This window comes from Alexandromys fortis, unplaced genomic scaffold (genome assembly GCF_014885135.2).
Source record: "Alexandromys fortis isolate MF-2015 unplaced genomic scaffold, M_Fortis_MF-2015_v1.1 scaffold_36, whole genome shotgun sequence".
NCBI lineage: Eukaryota > Metazoa > Chordata > Mammalia > Rodentia > Cricetidae > Alexandromys > Alexandromys fortis.
In genome coordinates, this window is record NW_026067915.1 from 3994671 (window position 1) to 4016108 (window position 21438).

The following is a 21438-nucleotide window of genomic DNA, read 5'->3' on the forward strand; positions in this document are numbered from 1 at the left end:
AGCCGCTCCGATGCGGGGGTAGGGTGGGGTCGGGGGCGCCTCTCGTAAGCACAAGGCGAGGTGGTTCTCCCAGGCGGGTTGCGGCGGTTGGGGAGGGGGGTTGGCGCACGCCCCCCAAGCCCCGCAAGCCCACGGGCATCGCATGACATCAGATGCCGGGGAGCTCGCAGAGCGCAGGCGCGGGCGGAGCAGGCGGGCGGGAGGGGGCGCGTGGCGCTGCTGGGGAGAGCGCTCCTCCGCCCAGCTAGGTCCCTGCGCCCCGCTCCACCCGTGCCTAGCTGCCCGCGCCGAGCCTCGGGCGTCCACAACGCGACTGTCGCCCGTGCAGCCAGCGCCGCCCTCGGCTGCGCCGCACACCCTGCCTCCTCCCTTTCCGTCGCCGCCGTCGGACACGCAGCCGCAGGCCGGGGCCGGGCCGCAGCTGGGGAGTCAGGGGCGCGCGCAGCCAACCCTTCCCCCTTCGGCTCCCGCACCGCTCGCCGCCTCCCCTCGCCCTCCTACTCTCCCCTCCCTGCTCCTTCGCCGCTTCCTCCTCCTCCTCCTCCTCTCCGGGCCCCAGCTGCCAGCACCATGTCCGCAGGGGGAGATTTTGGGAACCCGCTGCGAAAATTCAAGTTGGTGTTCCTGGGGGAGCAGAGCGGTGAGTACTCGGTTTATTCTCTCGGCTCGGAGCCGAGTGCTTTCCCCATGCCGCCCATTCAGTCACCCCACTGGGGACCCTCCCAGCCCCGGCTCACCAAGGCCCTTCCACGCCCGGGCGGAGGAGGAAAGGGATGCAGATGGGGAAATGGGGCCGGGCTCGGGTGGGGCCGGGCTGGGGAGGACCCGGGGTAAAGGATGGAGGCGGCTCCAGGGTCAGGGGATGAGGGTGAGGGTGGGATCTGGCTTGGGGTCCCCCGTGCAGGTGCGTCCTGGAGGACCGAGGGCGTCGGCTAGCACAGTGGCTCTAGGCGCCGGGCTCGCGGGCTCGCTGACTAGCTCGCACTGCGGCACCGGCTGCGGAGCACGGTGCAGGTGTCTGGGTGCTAGGGAGGGTGTGGGCGAGGGGACAGGAGCCTCTTTTGGGAGAACGAAGTGGGGCTAGGGGCTAGTTGCCCCCACCCCAATAAGGTTGCGCCCGAGGGGTTCCCTGTGGACCCTACCCGGAACCAGAGGGAAGGACAAGTCCAGCCCCGAAGCAGATGGCCGCTCGGGAATGGGGGACACGACACCTGTCCCTTTTCGAAAAGAGTGGGCGCAGGTGGTAGGGGAACAGAGTGCTTAGCTTCCCTGGCTTACATCTGACTGAGAAGGTTCTAGACCCACTGTCCTTCGCTAATGCATTAGCCTCTTTGGGGCTCAGGGGTGTGGACCATGAGAGTGAAGATTCTCTCCATAGCAGGTGACTTGGGGGATGGTACAGAAGCGTCTCATATCAAGGAGCTTGGCACTGGGCAGAGAAAGGCCTAAGCGACACGCCCTGCCTGGCTTCCCTGCCCCCTCCAGAGAGCATCATTGAAGCCGGTGGATTCTCCCACCCCCATCTCCCAGCTCACCGCCCTTCTTGGGGGAGGGGAGGTCACCGTGACAGCCAGCCAGAGCAGAAGGAGGGGGAGACTGAGGGTTTCTTTGCTGTCCAGGAGCCTCCCCACCCCAAGTATCTGAAACCCAGGTTGGTCCAAGGTGGGAAGCCCAGATGGAAGAGCAGCGACCCCTCTGATACCTGTAGGAAGGTGTGGCTCCATGAACCTCGGTCCAGGAGCCTCATCACCATCACCAGGGGGTTACAGAGACAAGCTAGGCTCTGAGCATTTCTGCTGGAGGAGAAGAGGATCCCCAGGGGGCAGGATCTCTGGCTCTGGCTCTGTAAACCAGTCCTGTTAGCTGGTTTAGAGTCCAAGAGAAGGAAGGCTGTGGGAGGACCTGGTGGGCTCAGGCACAGTGCAGCTATGACGTGTGTGCGTGGGCTGTGGGGGTCACATGGCCACCTTCTGTCTGTTGATGCTCTCAGTACCTGACATGGAGGGTTGGGATCAGAATGGAAGACGTGGTTGCCTGTCCTGGAGAACTGGGTTTGGAACATTTCAGATCCAGACCAGCCCAGCTAGGTAGTCAGCCGGCTCTGATTTCCAGTCCTTCTTAGATCCCAGTGTCACAGAGGACACCTCCGTCCCTGCTGTGTAGAAAGGGTTTGGATGCACCTCAGCCCTAGGAGGGAACCTGCAGGTGTACAGCATCCTTGAGGTAGAAGTCTCAACTATATTGTCTTTTGCCTAATTTGAGGCCTCTCAGACACTCAGTTTCTGTCTCTGAAAAATGGCTGGCTTGAAGGAGCCCGTATGCCTCATGTTTTCCTCAGTGCCTGCACTATGCTCAAAGAATTTTGTTTATTCCAAGTCTGAACACAGTTCCATAAAGAATCATATGTGGTGGATTTGAATGAAAACTCTGTTTCCTTAGAAACACTGCTGATGGGGGAAACCCCTGCTGAGAGTTCTGCCAATTCCTCCCCCCTTTGCAGGTCAGAAGTCACAAAAGTGAGAGTCTGCCTTTGCCCCAATGCTTCTGTGGAAAGGAAGCACCAGGGAATAGGGAGGGTTTGCCTGGAGACCCGTCGTGAATTGTGAGCACTTTAGGAGCTGGAATCCACATTTTCACTAGCCTGTCACTGGGAAATAAGATGACCTTCAATGGGGGAAGCCACATCTGGAACCTCTTAGAAAGGATATAGGGGCTCATGGATAGTTTGGGTGGCCTAGAAAGAATGCTGGACTAGTTAGCTGGGGGTAGAGTTCATGGGCCCTTGGAACATGGTCCATCAGTGAGATTAATTGCTAGCCACCTTGATCCTTTCTGGCAGACAGCCCAAGCTCCTGAATAGTTAAGTTCCGCTTAGCTGTGTCATTAGTGAGTTGTTTACCTCAGCTTTACAGAGCCTTTGGTGTCTGTGAGTTGCAGAGGTTATGTGTATCCCCAAGCCCGAGCGGTGTTGCCTTACCTATGCATGCTTTTGCATGCTAACATCCTTTGCAGCCTGTGCTGTGGAGGGAGGCTCCTGAGGTCTGATCCAAACCCTACCCTAGGTCTCCCTTCTTCTGTGATCTTGCAGGCCCCTTGCCTTCCATACCAGGGCACTTGAACCCGCTGAACTCTGAAGCATAAGCTTGCCTATCTGAGCTGGGTCTGCTGGTGGTGGGGGAGGGGAAATACAGACATCTCCTGATCTCTACTCCTGGCAATATTGTGGTATGCTCTAGACTGGTGGGCAGAGATACCTGAACTCCAAAGAGGAGGGTCAGCCTTGGAGCAGGGTAAGGAAGAAGATACCCTGGGGCAGATAATCGCAGGTAGGCGTGATGCCTTCAGAGGTACCAAGGAACTGGCTGAAATGGGAAAGCTTTGAGTGCCCCGTCTCTGGAACACACCTCCAGCCTGGAAGAGAGCGTGACAGCAGAGTGAATGTTATCACATGACCGATGGACTATAGCCTGGCTGGCAGTACCAGCCCCGCCCGGGGTAGGGGCCTCAGTGGACGCTAGGGGACCTAGGGCAAGGTATTTCTTTGCATCAGGGAGGCCATTCAGTCCCGTTTGTGCTCAGGAAGCTGTTTGGGTCTTCCTGACTCATCCTAACATGGATGACAATGGCGGGGAACACAGGAGGGTGACACACACCAGGCTGGTCCACGACCCTTGGTAGCATCCAGAAAAGACAGACAGGCACAAATGTCTGAAGGGGAAGTGGACCTGAAGGGTTTCTGTCTTCCTCCCAAGTTATCATAGCCTTCAAGGGCATCTGAGCCTTTCCAGACACATCTTGTTGTGTGTGGTGAGGAAAGGGGGAAGAAAGAGTGGACGGACATGAGGCAAGCTGTCTGCTGTCCCAGGCTGAGGTCAGTAGGCCAGCCTGTGCATCCATAGGCCTGAGTGCAAGGACAGGAAGAGATTTCAGAGAAGCTCCCTTGCTCCCCTTCCTCTAGCCTGCTCGCCAGAAAGCATAGGTGGAGGCACAGGATGTCAAGAGCGACCCTAAGGGATCTGGCTTGCTGGCGCCCAGTAGAGACTGACCCCCACTTCCTCCAGTTAAGGGTTAAGGACAAGCTGCCCACAGGCTCAGCCCTGTTCCCCGCAGCCTCCCTACCCACCAGCACACAACTGCCCTTCACTAGCTTGGTGATGTGCCTGCTGCTGCCCTTCCAGAAGCTTTCTCCTTCTTTCAGTTCCCAGGCCTGCCTTGCCACAAATGGGCACAACTTGGATTTTTTTTTTAAACAAGTACTTAAAAAAAAAACAGTTGGTTATGTTTTATCCCATGACCCCCTCTTCTGTTGTTTCAGTTAGCTAAGGATTTTAGGATGCTCATTAACCCTTTGGGGTACCCAAATTCTGGGAGGCCAGAGCACTTCTAGAGGATTGTGTCTTAGTCATCTCCTGCCCACTCCGCCCCATCTGTGGGCTGTGTGTGCTCACCAAATATCTTGATTTGAAGATGACGACATCCCTGATGTGTGAGATTTGATGATGGCCCGTCGGCAGATTAACAGTGAAGTAGTCAAGGCAGCTTCGCGCAGCTTCCGTTCATCCTGGCACTTGCCGTTTTCTCGTGCCAGAACTTCTTACCAGGGACACTTGGAAGGTTTTTTTTCTTCTTAAGGGAATTTCCTCAATGTGCCGTGGTCATGCGCAGTCCCCTGAGATTCTCAAGGATTTCCAGCTTTTTTTATATCTCTGAAGAAACCTGGGGGAGCTCCCATCTTAGCAGGGTCAGGAAGGGCATGTCAGACCAGAGCAGTTCTCTTGGGGACCTGGACTAAACCACCAAGCTCTTCTGTGCCTCAGTGCTCATCTTACTTTCTTTTTTTTCCTCTTAATTTTCTCTCTCCCTACCCCCTCCCTTGAATGATAATACCCGAGAGAGAACCTTGGATGTTGGGTACAGACTTAGAACCCTTGATTTCTGTTTGTTTCGAGAGGTGTGTAGAAGAGACTCACATAGACACTGAGAAGAGCGTACCAGTGTGCTTTGTGGTGCCGCACTGAAACACCCGAGTCAGGCTAGCTTTGTAAGGAAAGCAGGCGCCTTTAGCTGACACCGAGGAGTCAAGGACAGGGTGCTGGCAAGTGGCTCGGTTCTAGTGAGGCTGTCATAACAGATGACATGCAGTGCTGGAAATGATTGTGGGAGGGTGAGGTCACATTACCACAGGACGGTAGATGGCTTCCAGTCCTTTCCCAGTCAAGCTCCAGTGCACCAGAAACCTCCTAAAATGGTTCTTGTCTTTTTATTGGTGTGGACGATTGAGTGGGAATGGGGGTAGGGGGATAAGATGGTGGCCAAGGGTCTTATATAGTCCTCACTGGCTTTGAACTCCCCATGTTGCTGAGGATCACCTTGAGCCCTCCAAACTCCACCTCCTGAGTGCCAGGGATTGAGTGCAGGGCCTCGTGCCTGCTAGACTAAGCACTCTGCCATCTGAGCTAAATCCCCTGGTCCCACCCCTTAAAAGACCCACTACTACCCTAGGGACAAACCACGTCCGGACTGGAGACTGAAGACTATAGGCAACACAAGAGAAAAATGGCGTCAATAATGCCAAAGATAGACACAAGAGGATTTGCAAGTAGAGAGAAAATAAAGTGTGCTGGCTGTACCCTGTAGTGATGACCAGCTTTTGAATAATAACGTCGTCATTATCTATAGTCCTTAAATAGTTATAAATCCTTTTAAAATGTAACAAAATAACTTCCTGTCCTTTTCTTCTACAATTGCACCCCTAAAGTCAGTCCATGTTGCCCTGATACTGCAGACAGTCCTTGGCAGACCCAAGAGAGGTGCATGTTGCATCCAGCCTGCCCTCGCCACCCAACCCCATTTGGTGTCTTTCACTGTTGCTGGACATACAGGACTGCCTGGTCTTAATATAAACAATGAAATTGTTGGGCAGAACCATGGAGCCAAGTGAAAGTTTAGGTAGAACAGTAAAAGCCATGAATGGGGTTGGACTGCTATCCTGGGCATGTGTACATGTGTGTGCGCGTGTGTGTCTGTGTCTGTCTGTCTGTATGTATCTGTCTGTGATCCTTTATTGTGTCTCACTGTGCAGAAGAGAAGATGGAGGAACTCTTGGTGGAGGTTGCCAAGGAGAAGTACCAGACACGCCCTGAGATGGGCAGCTCTTTTGTTCCAGCCAGAAATACAGGCTGCTGGGAAACGGGGCTCCAGGCAGGGCCTGGGGACTTGAAGTCCCAAGGGAACTGGGAATGGCAGGCAGTCTTTGTTTCTAGAACCAGGGAAAGGATGGATGCCGGTTCACTTCTCAGGACTCCTGAGGAGGTCTATATTATATGCCAGAGCTCCAAAAGTCAAATTTTCTTTCTTATTTCTATGACTTTTGCTTGAAACTAAGAGGGATCATTTCAAAAAGTAAAATTTTTGGTGCCATGAGTATTTTTTTATCACTTTAATAAAGTAGTTTATTTTTAGTATAAAAACATATTTATCTTGTGTTCTTGGTAACAAGACCAGTGGGAGCCTAGGTAACTGGGGCTACGTGCCTTGGCCTGGCGCTGTCTCCAGGGGGTGACACACCCAAGGGACAGACCTGGTTCCTGAAGGATACAGATGATAGTGTAGCCCTGAGGGCAGAATTGCTTCTTTAAAGTGGTCTCCAAGAGGACTGGGAAGATGGTTCAGCCACGAAAGGCTAGGTTCACAACCAAAACTAAAGTGTTCTTCAAGAAATAGAGAGGCTGGTTGTCGGTGTCCTTCCCTACTAACCTTAGGAGACTCCAGGTACCTCAGCTCTGGTGCCCCAGGATCCCCAGGAGCACTTTGTACTTTTCCGGTCACCCATGACAAACATGCAGTGATAATCATTGTGTGGTTCATGAGGCAGCGGCTTGGCTTCTGCCTTCTATTCGTGTAGCAAATTTAGAATTTGGAGCTGGAGCTGGAGAGGTGGCTTAATCAAGGGAGCGCCTTGCAAGCATGAAGAACTTTTTTGGTTTCCCCAAAACTCATATTAAATGCAGGGTGTGGTCAGGTGGTGGTGGCACATACCTTTAACCCCAGCACCTGGGGAAAAAACAAAACTAACAAAACACAAACAACGGTAAAAAAAAAAATTAAAAAGTGAGTTGTGGCAATAAATACTTTTAATCTCAACACTGGGAAGGCAGAAGCAGGTATATTCCTGTGGCTCACTAGCTAACCAACATAGTCTACTAGCTGAGTCCCAAGCTAATGAGAGACTCTGTCTCAAAAAAGGGGGGGCGGGTTATGTCTGAGGAATGACAGGTTGGCCTCTGACTTACATAAACACCACACACACACACACTCACACTCACTCACTCACTCACTCACTCACACACACTCATACACCCCACCCAAGCATTTAGACCAGGTCATTGTCAAAGTCAGGCCTAGGGCCAGGAGCAGGGACAAAAGAATACTGAGGACTTAGGAGCATGAGGTCTGCCATAAATGACTCAGAACACCTGTGCCAAACACATTGCGGAAGAGGAACCGGCACATCCCTGTGTAGAGCAGGCCGTGAAAGGTGTCGGAGCCCAGCACAGGAAGGACAGGCCTTTAGGAAGGAGGCAGGGTCCCTATGAAGGAGGCTGGTGACTCAGGCATTGTGTTGTGGCAGGCACTGTGTCTCCCCACACAGTGAATTGCTTACTTGGGATGCCTTGAAGGGGACCAGTAGAGAATCAGCCTTCAGCCTACTTTTACTGGGGACTTCCTGCCCAGGGTCTAGCTGGGAACCAGTTACCAACAAGGGACGAACCCATTCAAACAAAGTATCAGGTTGTCAAGCCACCTGCTGTGTGGACTGCTGTGCCTGGGTCTACAGTGTCCTGGAGACTCAGTTGTTATTTGTCCCCAGCTCCACTCTGGCTCCTAAGACTCCTGGGTAGGGTGGCTTCTTGGGCCAGTGGAGCTCAGACTCTTCCTTCTGTAATCTGTGCTGACATGAGGGGCAGCCGGGGGGACGGTGCTGGTTAGGGTCAGGGGTGGCCAGCTCCGCTCTGGCTCCTCTCTCCTGGTGTGTTTGGTCCATCCTCTACTTCCTGTCACCAGAAGGCATTTCTTCCACGTATGGATGACCTAAGATGAAGGTAGCCAGGAAGGTAACAGCTCTCAGGCACCCAGGGCTCAGATAAGGAGAGAGCCAGAACCAAGGCAGTGTTGGTGACCCTGCCTAAGCTCCTGCTCCAGCCATCACTGTGTCAGACCACCCGAGTCCTGGGCTTCTGCCCTCACTGTCTGGATGGTGTTTGGGTTGCAGGAGGACCACGCATGCTCCTTTTCCCTAGTTCATGACCTTGCTGGGATTTCACAAAGATCAAATGTGTGAGTACACCGCACGCGGTTAAAGCCCAAGTGCCAGCTGGCTTTGTCAGTAAAATCGTGACAGAAGCTTCCCCTCCCCTCCTCACTGTGCAGCTGTTAGGGAAGGTGCATAGGTGCACGGAGCATTTCTGCAGGTACGCTGCAGCCCACAGCCTCAGCGTGGCATGGTGGCTCTTCCATTTGACAACGGAAGAAAAGGAGGCTTTGTGAGGAGGAGGCGTCTGTGGACCCAGTAAAGCCCAGAGGCAGCCTCTACTCAGCAAGGAGGAGACCTGGGCCTCTGGCTTAATGTTTGCCCCTGCTCATCCCTCCTCGGTGGCAGGAAGTGGCACCAACTCACCAGCCTATCCCTTCAAGGGCCACCAAAGCCCCTCATGGGAAGAGCACTTCATCTTCCCCAACGAACAGGAGCAGAAGCTGTGTGTGATGTGGCTTGGGGCCTGTGGAGTGTTCAGAGCGGCACTTGGCCTGAGGTAAGTGGGAAGCCGCTCCAGCCATTGTAAATAGGAAGCACTGTATACAGAAGCAAGGCCGTGGCCCTGGTCTGCTTAAGAGAGCCATCGGAAGTTCTCAGAGGTTTTAGGACGAGCGGGAAAGCACCTGCAGGCATGGAGATGCAGGGGTCAAAGGGCTTTACTCTGCCAAGACAGTAGAAGGCTTGGGGCTTCTGGAGAACGGGGCATGGTTCAGGGCTGCGGGCAACCTGGTGGCCTGCAGGCGTGCGAGAGTAGCAGGTGTAGGGCTTGAGCCTACTGATGTCAGGGCCAGACCTAACTGGCCTCCCTTGCCTTCCCACGCCGGTATCTGAGCCTGTCTTGTAGAGAGCGGGACCCATGGAGGCTTGGACAGAGGAGGCCCATGCTCATGATCCTAATTTGAAGGTCCAAGTGACTGAACTTGGTCCAGGTCCGACAGAGGACATTCAGAGCATAGAGTGGGCTTCTGGGGGTGGTAAGTTCAATCTTCTGCCTCGTCTGGCCTGCCTATTTGGGCGGGTGTATTCTCTCAGTTTGATCTTCAAAGAAAAAGCCTTGGGACAATGAGAGGAATAGGGGAGGACTCACAGCCTTGTCTCACACTGCCCTCAGATGTCCCAGAAATAGCCACTTTGAACTCCCCTGTCTGCCTTGCCTCTACAGTAGGCTGGGGCTCCTGGCTACTCTGACCTTGGGGGCAGGGGTGTTCTAGGTTGTGGTAGGCCTTCCAGACTTCCTTCTGCCAGCTGCTCAGGCAGATGCAGCATGCAGTGAGCAGCAGGTATTGGCTCTCTGAGCAGCCTCCTGCCAGTCCTCCTTTACTCGCCCCCCACTTCCTCCTCTGCTGCTGTCTCCCCTTAAAGATGAGGAGATTGGAGAGCACCACACAGCTGAAGAGAAAGTGCTCATCCCTGCCTTGGAGACCAAAACCTAATCTTAAACTGACTGCTCCAAAAGCCAGGGTTGAGAGCCAGGAGCCTGGGTGGAGGTAGAAAAACACCACTCTTGAACCCACCCCGAACTGGGAAAGAGCGGCCTGTTGGGATCAACCTTGATGACCCATGACCTTTGCTCCCTGCCCTTCCTGTCTTGGCAGTCTTCCACTGTAGTGGAACACCACCTGCTATAGCTTTGGCAGCATGGATGTAGCCTGATTGCTTCATCTGCCTTGACAACCCCTTGAACAGTACCGGATCTATCTCTGAGGTCAGGGTGGGGACGACTCGTCTCTGTGTTGGAGCTCAGCAGAGGACAGAGGCACAACTTTGACTTGTTCAGCCTCTTCGGGGTCTCTGTGTCCCCATTTCTAGAACAGGCAAGGGTGGGAGCTAGAGACCCAGTGCCAGTTCAGGAATAGATTGCTGTAACTGTGGCCTGTGCACCAGAGCCAAGTCCTGAGGGATGGGCAGATAAACTTCTGGCTAACTCTAAGAGAGGGAGAGAAACACTCCCCCTGACCTTGTGACGAGCAGGGAGTAGGACACAGGGCAGAGCAATGGAGGCCTTTGGAACCCCACCCCTCTCTCTCATGAGTATGGTGAGCAGGCCAGGAGGGAGCCACAGGTGTAGCCAGAGGGGAGAGACCAAGGAGTCAGGGAAGGTGTGCAGCACAGGCCAGCCCAACAGCCACCCTAGGACTTAAAGGGCTCGCTGGCTTCCCTGGGGCTTCCAGAGCCAGGATGATTGACAGCTCGTGGTAGTGGTACTATCCATCCCAGGGTTCTGACCAAGTCCAGTCAAAGATTGGCGGTTCTGTCAGACTGCTGCTGGTTCTTGGGCACAGGACATTGTGACCATGAAGGCCAAGAAGAGGACTGTAGCCCTGCGGGGCAGTCAAGGAAAGGAAGATTCTAAGTGGTGCTTGCTGGAGGACCTCCATCAGCAAGTCCCAGTATCCCAGTGCTTCCCGTGGGAAGCTGAAGGGAGGGGTGCCGAGTTCCACCTCTTCGTCCCCCAAGGATTTTTGCTGCTGCTGTGACCCTAAAGATGACACTTACCTGGTCCCTGTAATAAAGTCACACCTTGGGACTGAGCTCTCGGCTGACTTCTGCTGCTTCTGTAGAGAACACTCCCCAGGAAGGGCTTCATTTCAGGGAAAAAAACACTCCCAAATTATTTTTAAGTTTTTAACACATCCTACATGCACTCCTAGGGTCTGTGTGTTCTTGATTCTGATTCATCGGGTTCCCTCCCGCTTCCCCACACCCCACCATAGTACTGCAGGCCACTGCCTGGATCACATGGAGCAGGAGGCCTCACTAGGAAGGCACATGGCTGCTCTCCAGTCCTGGTCTTTCCTACCCACATCAGAAAATGGCAGAGCCCCACATGTGGGGCCAGAAAACTCAGCTCTTCTTCAGCTCTGGGAACAGAAGGGCTGCTGGAGCTGGCATCGTTGGTGTCTGCTGTTTGGGGGCCCCAGCTGTGGTGTGGGCGAACTGGGTAGAGGTGTGGACCAGTAGGCACTGCAAAGCAGCCCTGCCTTCTGCCTTTATCCCAGCAGACTGGGAGGAATGTCTGAAGGCTAGGAGACCCGCGGCGGGGGTCTTGGGGGGGGTAGTCAGCCCAGTTCACAGCCGTAAGAGGGGGAAGGGAAAGGCAGTCCCCCGTGAGCATGTCACAGTGAGTCCCATTTCTCAAATATCCTTCCCCTGAGCGCAGATGAACTTGGTGATGTGCTGCTAGCCCATACAGTACGGCAGAGGTGGCAGGAGGTCACTTGTGAAATTGAGTCATATTACTGGGAAAGGTAACAGGATAGTTTGTCCATTGATTATTTTTCATCAATTAATTAAAATTTATTCTTTAAAAACGTCATACATGTATGCAGTGTGCTTTGATGATAAGCATCCCTTATTTTCCTACTCCATGTCCCCCAGGGGACCACACCAGGTGTCTTTCTCCACTTCTCTCCACCATATATTTTGAGACAGGGTCTCTCAATGAACCTGGAGTCATTGATGGGCTAGATTCACTGTTCAATGAGCCCTGGTAATTCTCCTGCCTCTACCTCCTGTGCTAAAATTTATAGGCATGTGCTGCCTTAAAAAAAAAATAGCCCTTGCTTTTCACAGGGATGTTGAGGATGTCCTCGTGCTAATGTGGCAAGCCCTTTGCCCACTGAGCCATCTCCCCAGCCCCCTCAATTGTTTTATTAGAAAACTATTTCTCCAGGCCTCAAATAAGCTGCCTTACTGTGTGTTAGTGTGTGTTGAGAGGGACTTTGTGGCTGGGAGCTGTGGCTGGCCTCTAAGAAGAAAGTGCAGCCACCTACCAGCAAGAGAACGAGGCTTCAGTTCAGTCCACAACCATGAAGATCCAAAGTCTTGTCTTCTACTTTATGAGCTTGGAGGAGGATTCTAACTTCAGAAAATAAGTACAGCCTAGCAGACACCTTGTTTGTGACCTTGTGATGGTACACAGCAGCAGATAGCTTACACAGAGGAGAGAAGGTGGTGGGGGTCCCTTTATCAGAGAAGAAGTGGAGTTCTCAGGAGGGATCCGTGACCTACCCTGGGTTAAGCAGCTGCCCAGGCCCCATTATGAAGCCCTGATGCATGATCTGCTTATGGTCTTCATGTGGTCCCAAATAAACCTCCGTCACATGAAGGGCTAGAATGTCCGGCAGGCCCTTCTTGCCATACCCTTGTATCCTGAGGCTGCCCTGATCGGTGGCCCTCCCAGGAGCCAGGCCGCCATGCTTTGTTGTCCTCTAAGCTCTCTGTTGATCCTTGGCACTTCCTCTTGTATGGAGTCTTCCTGGAGTGGTGGCACATTGGGGGACCTTGTGGGTTCATATCAGCGGCAAGGACAAGGAGTAAGAACAGCTTCTGAGGGCAACCTTTCAGTAGTGCACTGGAAGAGACTGCACCTGGCTGGGGCCCTGGTGCTGAGTCCTGTTAGACAGGTGACCCCTCTTCTCTGGCTTCACATCTCTTGGGTGTGTGAAAGGTAGCATGGTGCCAGCTGGCAAACCGGGAGGCTCTCAGTCTCCATGGTAACGGGGGCTGCTTCCGGTGCTACCTCTCTGGGTCCCAGCTTCTCTTCCTGTCCTCTGTAGATCCTCATACAGCTCTGACCTTACTGCTGGCCAGGAGAAACATGGATTCTGAACCATCAGCTCCAGAGTCCTCTGTGGCTTCCAACATTATGGGGCTGCTTTTGAGACTGGCTCCTTAGAGATCTAGAGCATGCAGTGTGGGGGCGAGAATCTGAACATTGCCCCCATTCCCTGTTTCTTCATCTAGGCTGGTGCCTGACCAGCAACTGTCTGTGTTCCACAAACGTTGGAGGCACTGTGGTCCTTCCAGTGTTCCAGATGGCTCGTGTTCACACAGGCCTGGGGGCCTGAGGCTTAGCAGACCTCATGGAGTAGCAGGAGACCTGCTGCTGTGCAGGGGTCAGTACATATGTCTCGGGAACAGGAGGAGGAATGAGAGATCTATCAATTTTTCCTTTCCAACCAGCTTGAGGAGAGCCGACCTCTGTCCATCTTCTCCCGAGCCAGAAGTAAGGTGAGAAGCTGTGTGGGCATCTGCGGAGGACAGAAAGAGGAGCGGGGACCCACAAAGGCAGCACAGGAACCAGCCCCTGTTCTCATGGAGACTGAGAACATCCTAGCTTGCCAGCCCAAGAGTTTCTCTGAGAAGGGCATGGACTTCTGGGGAGATGCCTGCCAGCACCCGTCATCTGCAGGCCTCTTCCGCACTTTTGAGCGAGCTTGGTCCATTGTCATGCCAACACTTTGACCTGGTCTTGGGAACTATAGGTTATTACAAGTCTCTGACAACTCAGGGAGCACAGCCATGCCCCACTGCATTCTGTCCGCCATCTTGCCACCTCACCTTTCTTCTATTCCTGAGGCTTTTAACATCTGCACCTCCAGCCTTGGCAAGTAAAGGATGAGCATGCCCAGTACTTTATCAAACTTATGGCTGGCTGAATCAAGACATCCTGTTAGATAAGCTGCCAGATTGCATTAGCAGAAACCTTTTAAAGAGATGGGGTGGGAGGATGGGAATGGAGCATGCGCATTTCCCTTCTCTACAGCATGCTTGTGATCATGGTGGACCAGTTCTGCAGCTTCTGAGATGCATGGACACAGTTGGTCTGTAATGTCTTGTTGGAGCCGGGCTGAGACTCAGAGCAGCTGACTTAGCTCAGTGTGACTTTCCTGGGAAGCTAAGGGTTGCTGTGTGTGCTGTGTATGGGGACCTGCCAGTGCCATGTGTGTGACATCCAGGAGTCTACTTGGCCCTGCATGGACGGCACCATACCTTTCTGAGATTGCTGTGAGTTTTTGATGCCACCCTGCGAGGCAGAAAGAATTAGGACTTGGGTAGGCTGGCTGGGGTTGGCTAGCCTATAGTGAGGTGCCGAGATCTCGGGAGGATCCCAGAACCCCTGAAGGTGACCTTCTTGACCATCAGTCCTAACAGCAAGCCCAGGGAAACTGAGGCATTTCCACACAGACCTCTTGTATTGGCCGTGTATGTACACACACCTGTATATATATGTACAACATGCATTTCAGATGTGCACACAGCGGTGGGAATCTGTAATAAGAAAAGCTTACAGCAGCCTCTGACGCAGCTCAGTCCTGTTCCTCCATGAGGCTTGAATAGATGTACAGTAATATTCCAGTTTCTTAGGGAAATCTCACTAGGAGCAGGAGAGATATTCAGCTGTTAAGCGCCTGCATGACCCAAGTTTGGCTCCCAGCACCCACAGTGGGTGACTTATGACCACTTGTAACTCCAGCTGCAGGGGTTCTGATACCCCTCGCACACATATGAACACGTACTTAAAAATTAAATCTTAAAATAAAACATTCACCAACATACTTGTTTAATCAGAATACACCGTTTCCTGATTATGTTGGGTATCTCCGAGACATGTATATACTATAACTATTAATTTTCCTTTTAATTGTCTTTCATTTTGTCATACTTTTAGGTTCATAAAAAGTTAGAATAAATAATATAAAGACTTCCCCTTTGCCTTTAACCCAGGACCTCACTTTCTAAATCTCAAGTAGTAAAAGTATAGAATTCTTTTTGGTTTATCGAGACAGGTTTCTTTGTAGCTTTGGAGCCTATCCTGTAACTAGCTCTTGTAGACTAGACTGGCCCCGAACTCTGCCTCACTACTGCAGTGCTGGGATTAAAGGTGTGCGCCACCACTGCCCAGCAAGTAGTAGTGTTCTTAAAGCTTTGGTCATATAGATCGTATGTGTGAGGAAGCTAAACCCCAGAGAGGGTAGTAACTAGTATAAGGTCACACAGCCAGTCAGAGGCAGAACCAAGCTTATAAAACCCAGGCGTGGTGACCCTCAAAGCAGCTGTGCTGATGACAAGACACAGTGAGTGGCTCTGTAGCCGCCTGTCCTTTTGCCCCTCAGTTCTCCCGTACAGTAGATCTGCCAGCAGTTAATTGTCTTGGCATTTGTCTGTCTTTATCTCACTTTCATTTTTGAAATATTTTTTTCCTGAAATAGTAGAATCTGGGGCGGATACTATTTCAAAGAGGCTACTTCCTCAGCATGTCCTCAAAACTGGAGTCCTAGGCCAGAGGCCCAGCCCTGAAGGTCCCAACATATCAGGTCCCCATCACCTGCTCCAAAGAAAGCAGAGGATAAGGGTAAAAAGACAGAAAAGGATTTTGATGGACCGGCTATGCTGGGAAACAAACTCCATTAAGTATTTTCAGGCTGTCCATCTTCTGGGAACTGACTCAAGGTTTAGGTCTAAGTAGACAGAAGAGTGACGGGGGCAAAAGGTTTGCCTAAGTAAGCAGTCTTGGTTAAACTGGCCAGTTCTGGTTCAGCTAGGTCGCTGAAGTCCTTGCTTGAGGACAATCCCGGTAAGACAACTACTACTTCCGGGGGGGGGGGGCTCGACACAGGACGAGACAGACACATGGACAGACTTGGACAGAAGACACCACGATGGGACAATACCCTCAAGGTGGGCATTCTGTCTGTGAGGAGCCTCTGCTGCTGATATCCAGGTGATGGCGGTCAAAGCAATGAGTAGCCATTCCCTGGTACCTTGTGTTTCATTTTGTTGGGGGCGGGGAGGTGTCTCGGATAATAAAGTCTGACAGGAAGATGCTTTTATCTGCATACTTTCCCGCCTGAAGAGGAATGAGGTAAACCGGGTATCACAGTTTTGCACAGACTTCCCTCGGGTAACTAACATGCCTGTGTGCAGAATTAAGCAGCAGCCTGGACCTAAGTCGTTTGTTTGAGACAGGGTCTCACTGTCTCACTGTGCAATAGAAACCAGCCTGCTTCTGCCCCCTGAGTGCTGGGATTTAAAGGGGGGCACTGGGACACCCAGCTCTGACCCCGAGTTTAAGACCAAAGAGAAAGATGTGGGATGAAGGGTTTTCTCCTGCTTGAGTGGCCTCATGGGACCAGTGAGGATCCAAGCTTTTTAGTAAAAACAGTTTCCAAGTGGCTGTTGCATCATTTCAGAGCAGCAAGGGTTTTTCTCATCGTCCTCTCAGGCTTATAGTTACTTTTGTTCGGACAGTCTATCTTCAGAGGGACTTTAATGACAAAGGCCGTGGTGTTTTCCCGTGTCCTGTCCACATCTGCCTTCTCTGTGTCACTCCACGTTTCCCCCCAGCATCATTTCCCTCATCCTTGAAGAATGTAGCAAAGGTTTTGTAGCGACACCTGGTTTGCTTTTGTATGTGTCTAAATAATTAAAATTAGCCTTTGTCTTGCCTTTTAGAGATACTGTCCCTGGGTATAGAATTTTAAGTTAATGCTTAGTGTATTAACTAAGTTTTTTACTTTCAGAACTTTATAGACATTTGCCCAAGGCCTGTTTTTGGGGTTTTTTGTTTTGTTTTGTTTTGTTTTTTAACCATAGGGCTGAGAATTGCACCAAGGCCCAGGGCCCAGTGCATGCTAAGCAATCCATTGTCTTCTTGCTGCTACCATTTAGGGGAGCACTCTGCTGCCCCCTTATCTTCCAAAGGACCCCCACCCTTCTGCCCTCACCCTCACCCCTCAGCCTTCTGCTAGCCCTGACTCTGTGTAGCCTGGCGGTGATGCTTCTTGGGGTGCTTTCACTGAACTCTTTTCTTTTTTTCTTTTTCTCCCCCACCACCACCTCTGTCTCTCCTTCAGCCTTTGAGAACATGTATGGAAGACCACTTGACATCAGCCCCCAGCTCCCTGGTATTTTGATCATTTTTATTTCCCCCTCCCCCACACTGTCTCCTCTTAGATAGTGTTTATCACTGTTCTCAAGTTCACTGCTGTTAATTCTGTGATGTGTCATCATCTCTGACATTGTAGTTTTCACCTCTGGAATTTTGATTTCTGTTCTTAAAAACATATTTCTTGTCTCTGTTTAACTTTAGAGCATACGGAATGTAGTTATAATAACAATCTCATATTATCTATCTGCTAATTTTAGTGTGTTGATTTGTGTTTGGTTCCAGATGATTTTTTTTCTTTTTTCCTTTTTATTTTCCCATTTTCAGGCTTCTTTGCATGCCTGGTGATTTTTTAAAAAGATTTTTATTCCTTATGTGTATGGGTGTTTTGCCTGCATGTATGGCTGTGCACCACAGGTGTGCCCAGTGCCCAGAAAGGGCCAGAAGATGGCATGAAGTTCCCTCGATCTAGAGGTTGTGAGCTGTTTTGGGTGCTGGGAATTGAACCTCTGGAGGAGCAGCCGGTGGTCTTAACCTCTGAGCCATCTCCCCAGCCTCACCTGGTGATATTTTTTTATTGGGTATCAGGTACTGGGAACTTGGTGTTATTGGGCACTGCATAGTTTTATATTCCTATAATATTCTGAAGAGTCGTTAGTTGGGTCCTAAGCAACACTCAGTGAATTGCAGCCCACTTCTGAGGTCCCCCAGTGTCCTTCAAATGATGAACATTCTAGGTGACTGGTGGAAACAGGGGCTGTCCCCAGCCCTGTCTGGGCACTAACCATGGCTCCCTCTGCTGTAGGGGAAGGTCATTCCTCTGCCCCAGCTAGTTCCTCTACACACTGGCTGTTCAGTGCTCAGCTTGAGACTTGAGAGAGACCCTCGTAGATGCTACAGTTTTCTCTCTGGTCCTCTTCTCTGGAACTTTGTCTTGTTGACTCCAGTTGTTTATCCCCTAGGCTCTCAGCTCCGTCTCCTCCACTCACGGGTGCACCAGGTTCCTCTGACGCTCACGGTATCGTCTGTGGAGCACACGCCATTTGTCTCACGTCTCTCTGGGACCACCATTGCCTAGAAGCCATTATTTTACGTTGTTGTTTTCTGTACTTGTCTGTCATTTGAATGAGATGGTGTATCTGGTCTCTGTTTCTCCAGCTTGACCAGAAGCTAAAATCGCTGGATCTTAGGGTTCTCATATGTTTGTCTGTCTGTCAGGACACTATCCTGGGTCCGTGACTATGAAGGCTGACTTGATCTGATCATCAGCCTTGGTTTTTCTGGTAGTGATGGCATATAGTTCATTGTATAAGTGTACACATTGGCCCTTTGAGTGGCTATAATTTCTGCACTCCAGACTCTTTTCTAATGTTTTTGTTTTGGAACACAGCTCATAAAAAAACCATCTCAGTATCTCACACCTGGTTTGGTTTTTAATCACATGAGTAGAATGGTACCCCTCTATCTGTCTCACTTCTACTGCTTCCCATGGCCAACTGGAAGACATGAGGTTAACACAGTGCAATAAGGTATTTTGAGTGCAGGTGGTAAGATATCCATATAACTTTAATAATAATGAATTGTTATACTTGCAATATTATATTATGAGTATTATCAGTCTCATACACTAATTTAGAAATTAAACTTTATCACGAGTGTGATAAAGATGCAATATAGTTTGTATAGGGCTTGGTGCTGTCTGTGGCTACAAGCACATTCAGGTTTTAGAATGAATACCCTGTAGGTAAGTAAGGGCTGCTCTACCATGAATCTTATACCTGGCCCTGCTTGGTCTTTTCAGTTGCCAGGGAAGAGGAGGAGGCTGCCATCTGGGGATGGTGCTCTGAAACACATTTTGACGTGCAGACTTTGCTCACGCATCCTCATTACCAACCTTTTGCCTTCCTGAATTTGTAATTGTAAACTAGAGACCCAATGTCACAGTCTAGCTGATTTGAGCACTGGAGGAGTGATGGCCAGTTCAGGGTGGAAGGGACTAAGGAGCAGCAACCTTAGTCCCTGTGGAGTGGTGTTGGGGGAGGCACAGTTCTAATTCTGGGTACTCCCAGGATGGCTGCCTCTGAATGCGTAATTCAGGTTGTAGTGAGTTCTCCACCTCACCAGGTTCACACCAGTCCTTTAGTAGAGTCTTGTGTGAGTATCTGAAGGGAGAGGACTACTGTGTGCCTCCATGTCTTGCAAGGTGGGCCTTCTCCATTGGAGAGGCAAGCTGGAGCTTCCCCAAACAGGGATCAGGAAATTGTTTGGTTTTATTAATAGGAAGGCACCATATTCTGGCACTATCTTCAACAATTTCATGTTCAAATATGATTTTCAAGAGTTGTGAACAATCTTTTTGGCACGGGGAGAAATTACCTGGGTAGTTCAGTAAGGGCAGGTACTTCTAGCTCACAGCAGTCCTGAGGCAGCGAACACAACTGCTGCCTCCTTGCAAGCTGCCCCAGCTCCCCTCTCCCTTCCCCACAGGAGACAGCCAGATTTCAGTCCCCTTTGGCTTCAGGGCTCTGTGCCGGATAAAGGGAAGTGGGGACAGGAGTAAGGTTTGAACCCTAGGGTAAGAGGATTCTGCCCACAACAGTAAAGGAGCCCTCTGGAACTCTGACCCTTCCGTATATCAAAGTAGATTCCAGTCTTAAAACCATTTGGTTCAGCCTCATGGAATACCAGCGAGCCTAGACAAAGCCAAGGCCTGTGTGGATGGCGCATTGGCAAATTTGCTGGGTCAGCTACCCTCTTAGTCCCTCATCATTTGACAAGCAGCTCTGGATACCAGCCCTGGCTGGGTCTTGATGATGGAGCAGGTCACGGTTCTGTCTTCAGTGGTCCCATCTTTCATGCACGGTGCCTGCCTCAGTCCCAGACTCTTGTCCCAGATCTAACCCTCTGCAGTGTTTTTGCAAGAATGCCCTGGGCTCTGGCATTCAAGTCTGTTCTGGAACATGGTGTCTCTGTTGCAGTGTCCTGAGGGCAAACTTGTGTGTCCAGTTCTTGGCTTCCCTTCCTGAGTTTTCAGCAATCTGATGTCCCCTTTCCCTTTTGTTGCCCATGTCTCTCTTAACTGAATTCTATACCTACCATTCTTCGAGTTCAAATTTTGTGCCCTCGTGACTTCAGGGGCTCCACGTCATTTCCTGGCCTTGAACTGGGAAAGCCTCAGTCAGAGCTCAAGCTGCTTGCTTTCTGGTTCTGAACCGAGACTGGCTTTGACTTTCGGTTAAGGAGTAGGATATTCCTGTGGCTGATGCACCCCAAATCATTAAATCTCACAGTGGGATTGGCCAAGACAAATACCCCAAGGGTCTTCTTGGGATTAGGGGAGAACATGAAATCTCAGTTAGGTTTGGCTGGGCAATGATGGTTTCCAGTGTCTTGGGATCTCATGAGGCTGGATGGGGGGATGGGGAGAGTCCAAGATTAATGCGCCAGTTCCCAGGCTTTGGAGAGAAGGAGGGAAGTGGACAGTGTGAAGTGCTGTCCAGTAGCCTGTGGATTGGCCTCCCCCTGCTGGAGACTGGGTCTCCAGAACTCACCTGTGGCCGCAAGTCTGTACCTTTGCCTGTCATCTCCCCACTTCCCTCGCCCTCTGCCATTAGCTACTCTCTACGCTCTGTTTCTGAAGACTGAACTTACAGGTGAAACCACACGGCTGTGTCCTGGTGTGCCTGGCAAATCCTAAGTATTGTCGTTACAAAAAAGGTACCTGGGAGTCTGGGGAGATGACATGGTGGGTAAAGCCCTTGCTGTACACATATGATGGTTGGCATTCTGGTGCCCAGCCCCTACATATATACCAGGTGGTCATACCAACTGTGATCCCAGTACTCAGGAGGCGGAGATGAGTTATCCCTGCAGCAAGCTGGCTAGACAGGTGAGCCAAAGAACTCTGGGTTCAATTGAGAATCCCTGCTTCAACACATAAGGTGAAGAACAGCTGAAAAAGATACATGACGTCAACCTCTGAGCACCACAGGCACATGCACACACCACACACCACGTGCACACACCACACACATGCACACCATGCACACACACTCACCACATACACCACGTGCACACACCACACACATGCACATCATGCACACACACTCACCACATATACCACGTGCACACACACACACACACACATATACCTCAGGCACACATATACACATGTCAGAAAGGTAGCTGTGTTGTGATGAATACGTTAGTTAAACTAACTGCTGTATCATTTCATAGTGCATATCTGCCTGCATCTGCCTGCATCTGTATAGAGAGGGAGTTGCAGCAAAGCTTCCCATTGTGTGCTCTAGCTATATATAACTTTCATATATAGTCTCTGTGTCTTAGTAAACCTGGGGGTGGAGACAGAAAGGAAGTGGGAGAACAAAGGAAGCCAAAGGTGAGCCTACGATCCTCTGTAGGCAGGAAGGGGCTGAGCCCCCCCTGAGCGGCC

The 21438-nt window shown here is 51.2% G+C and overlaps 1 protein-coding gene across 1 annotated transcript in view; it reads left to right on the forward strand.

Annotated features, from left to right (window-relative positions):
- Nucleotides 1-204: 204 nt before the first annotated feature.
- Nucleotides 205-21438, forward strand: part of Rab6b (RAB6B, member RAS oncogene family) — a 60372-nt gene continuing 39138 nt past the window's right edge. The window contains exon 1 of the mRNA XM_050139596.1: nt 205-640. Within this exon, the coding sequence (XP_049995553.1) occupies nt 571-640 (70 nt within the window). The 5' untranslated portion in view covers nt 205-570. The remainder of the gene's footprint in view (nt 641-21438) is intronic.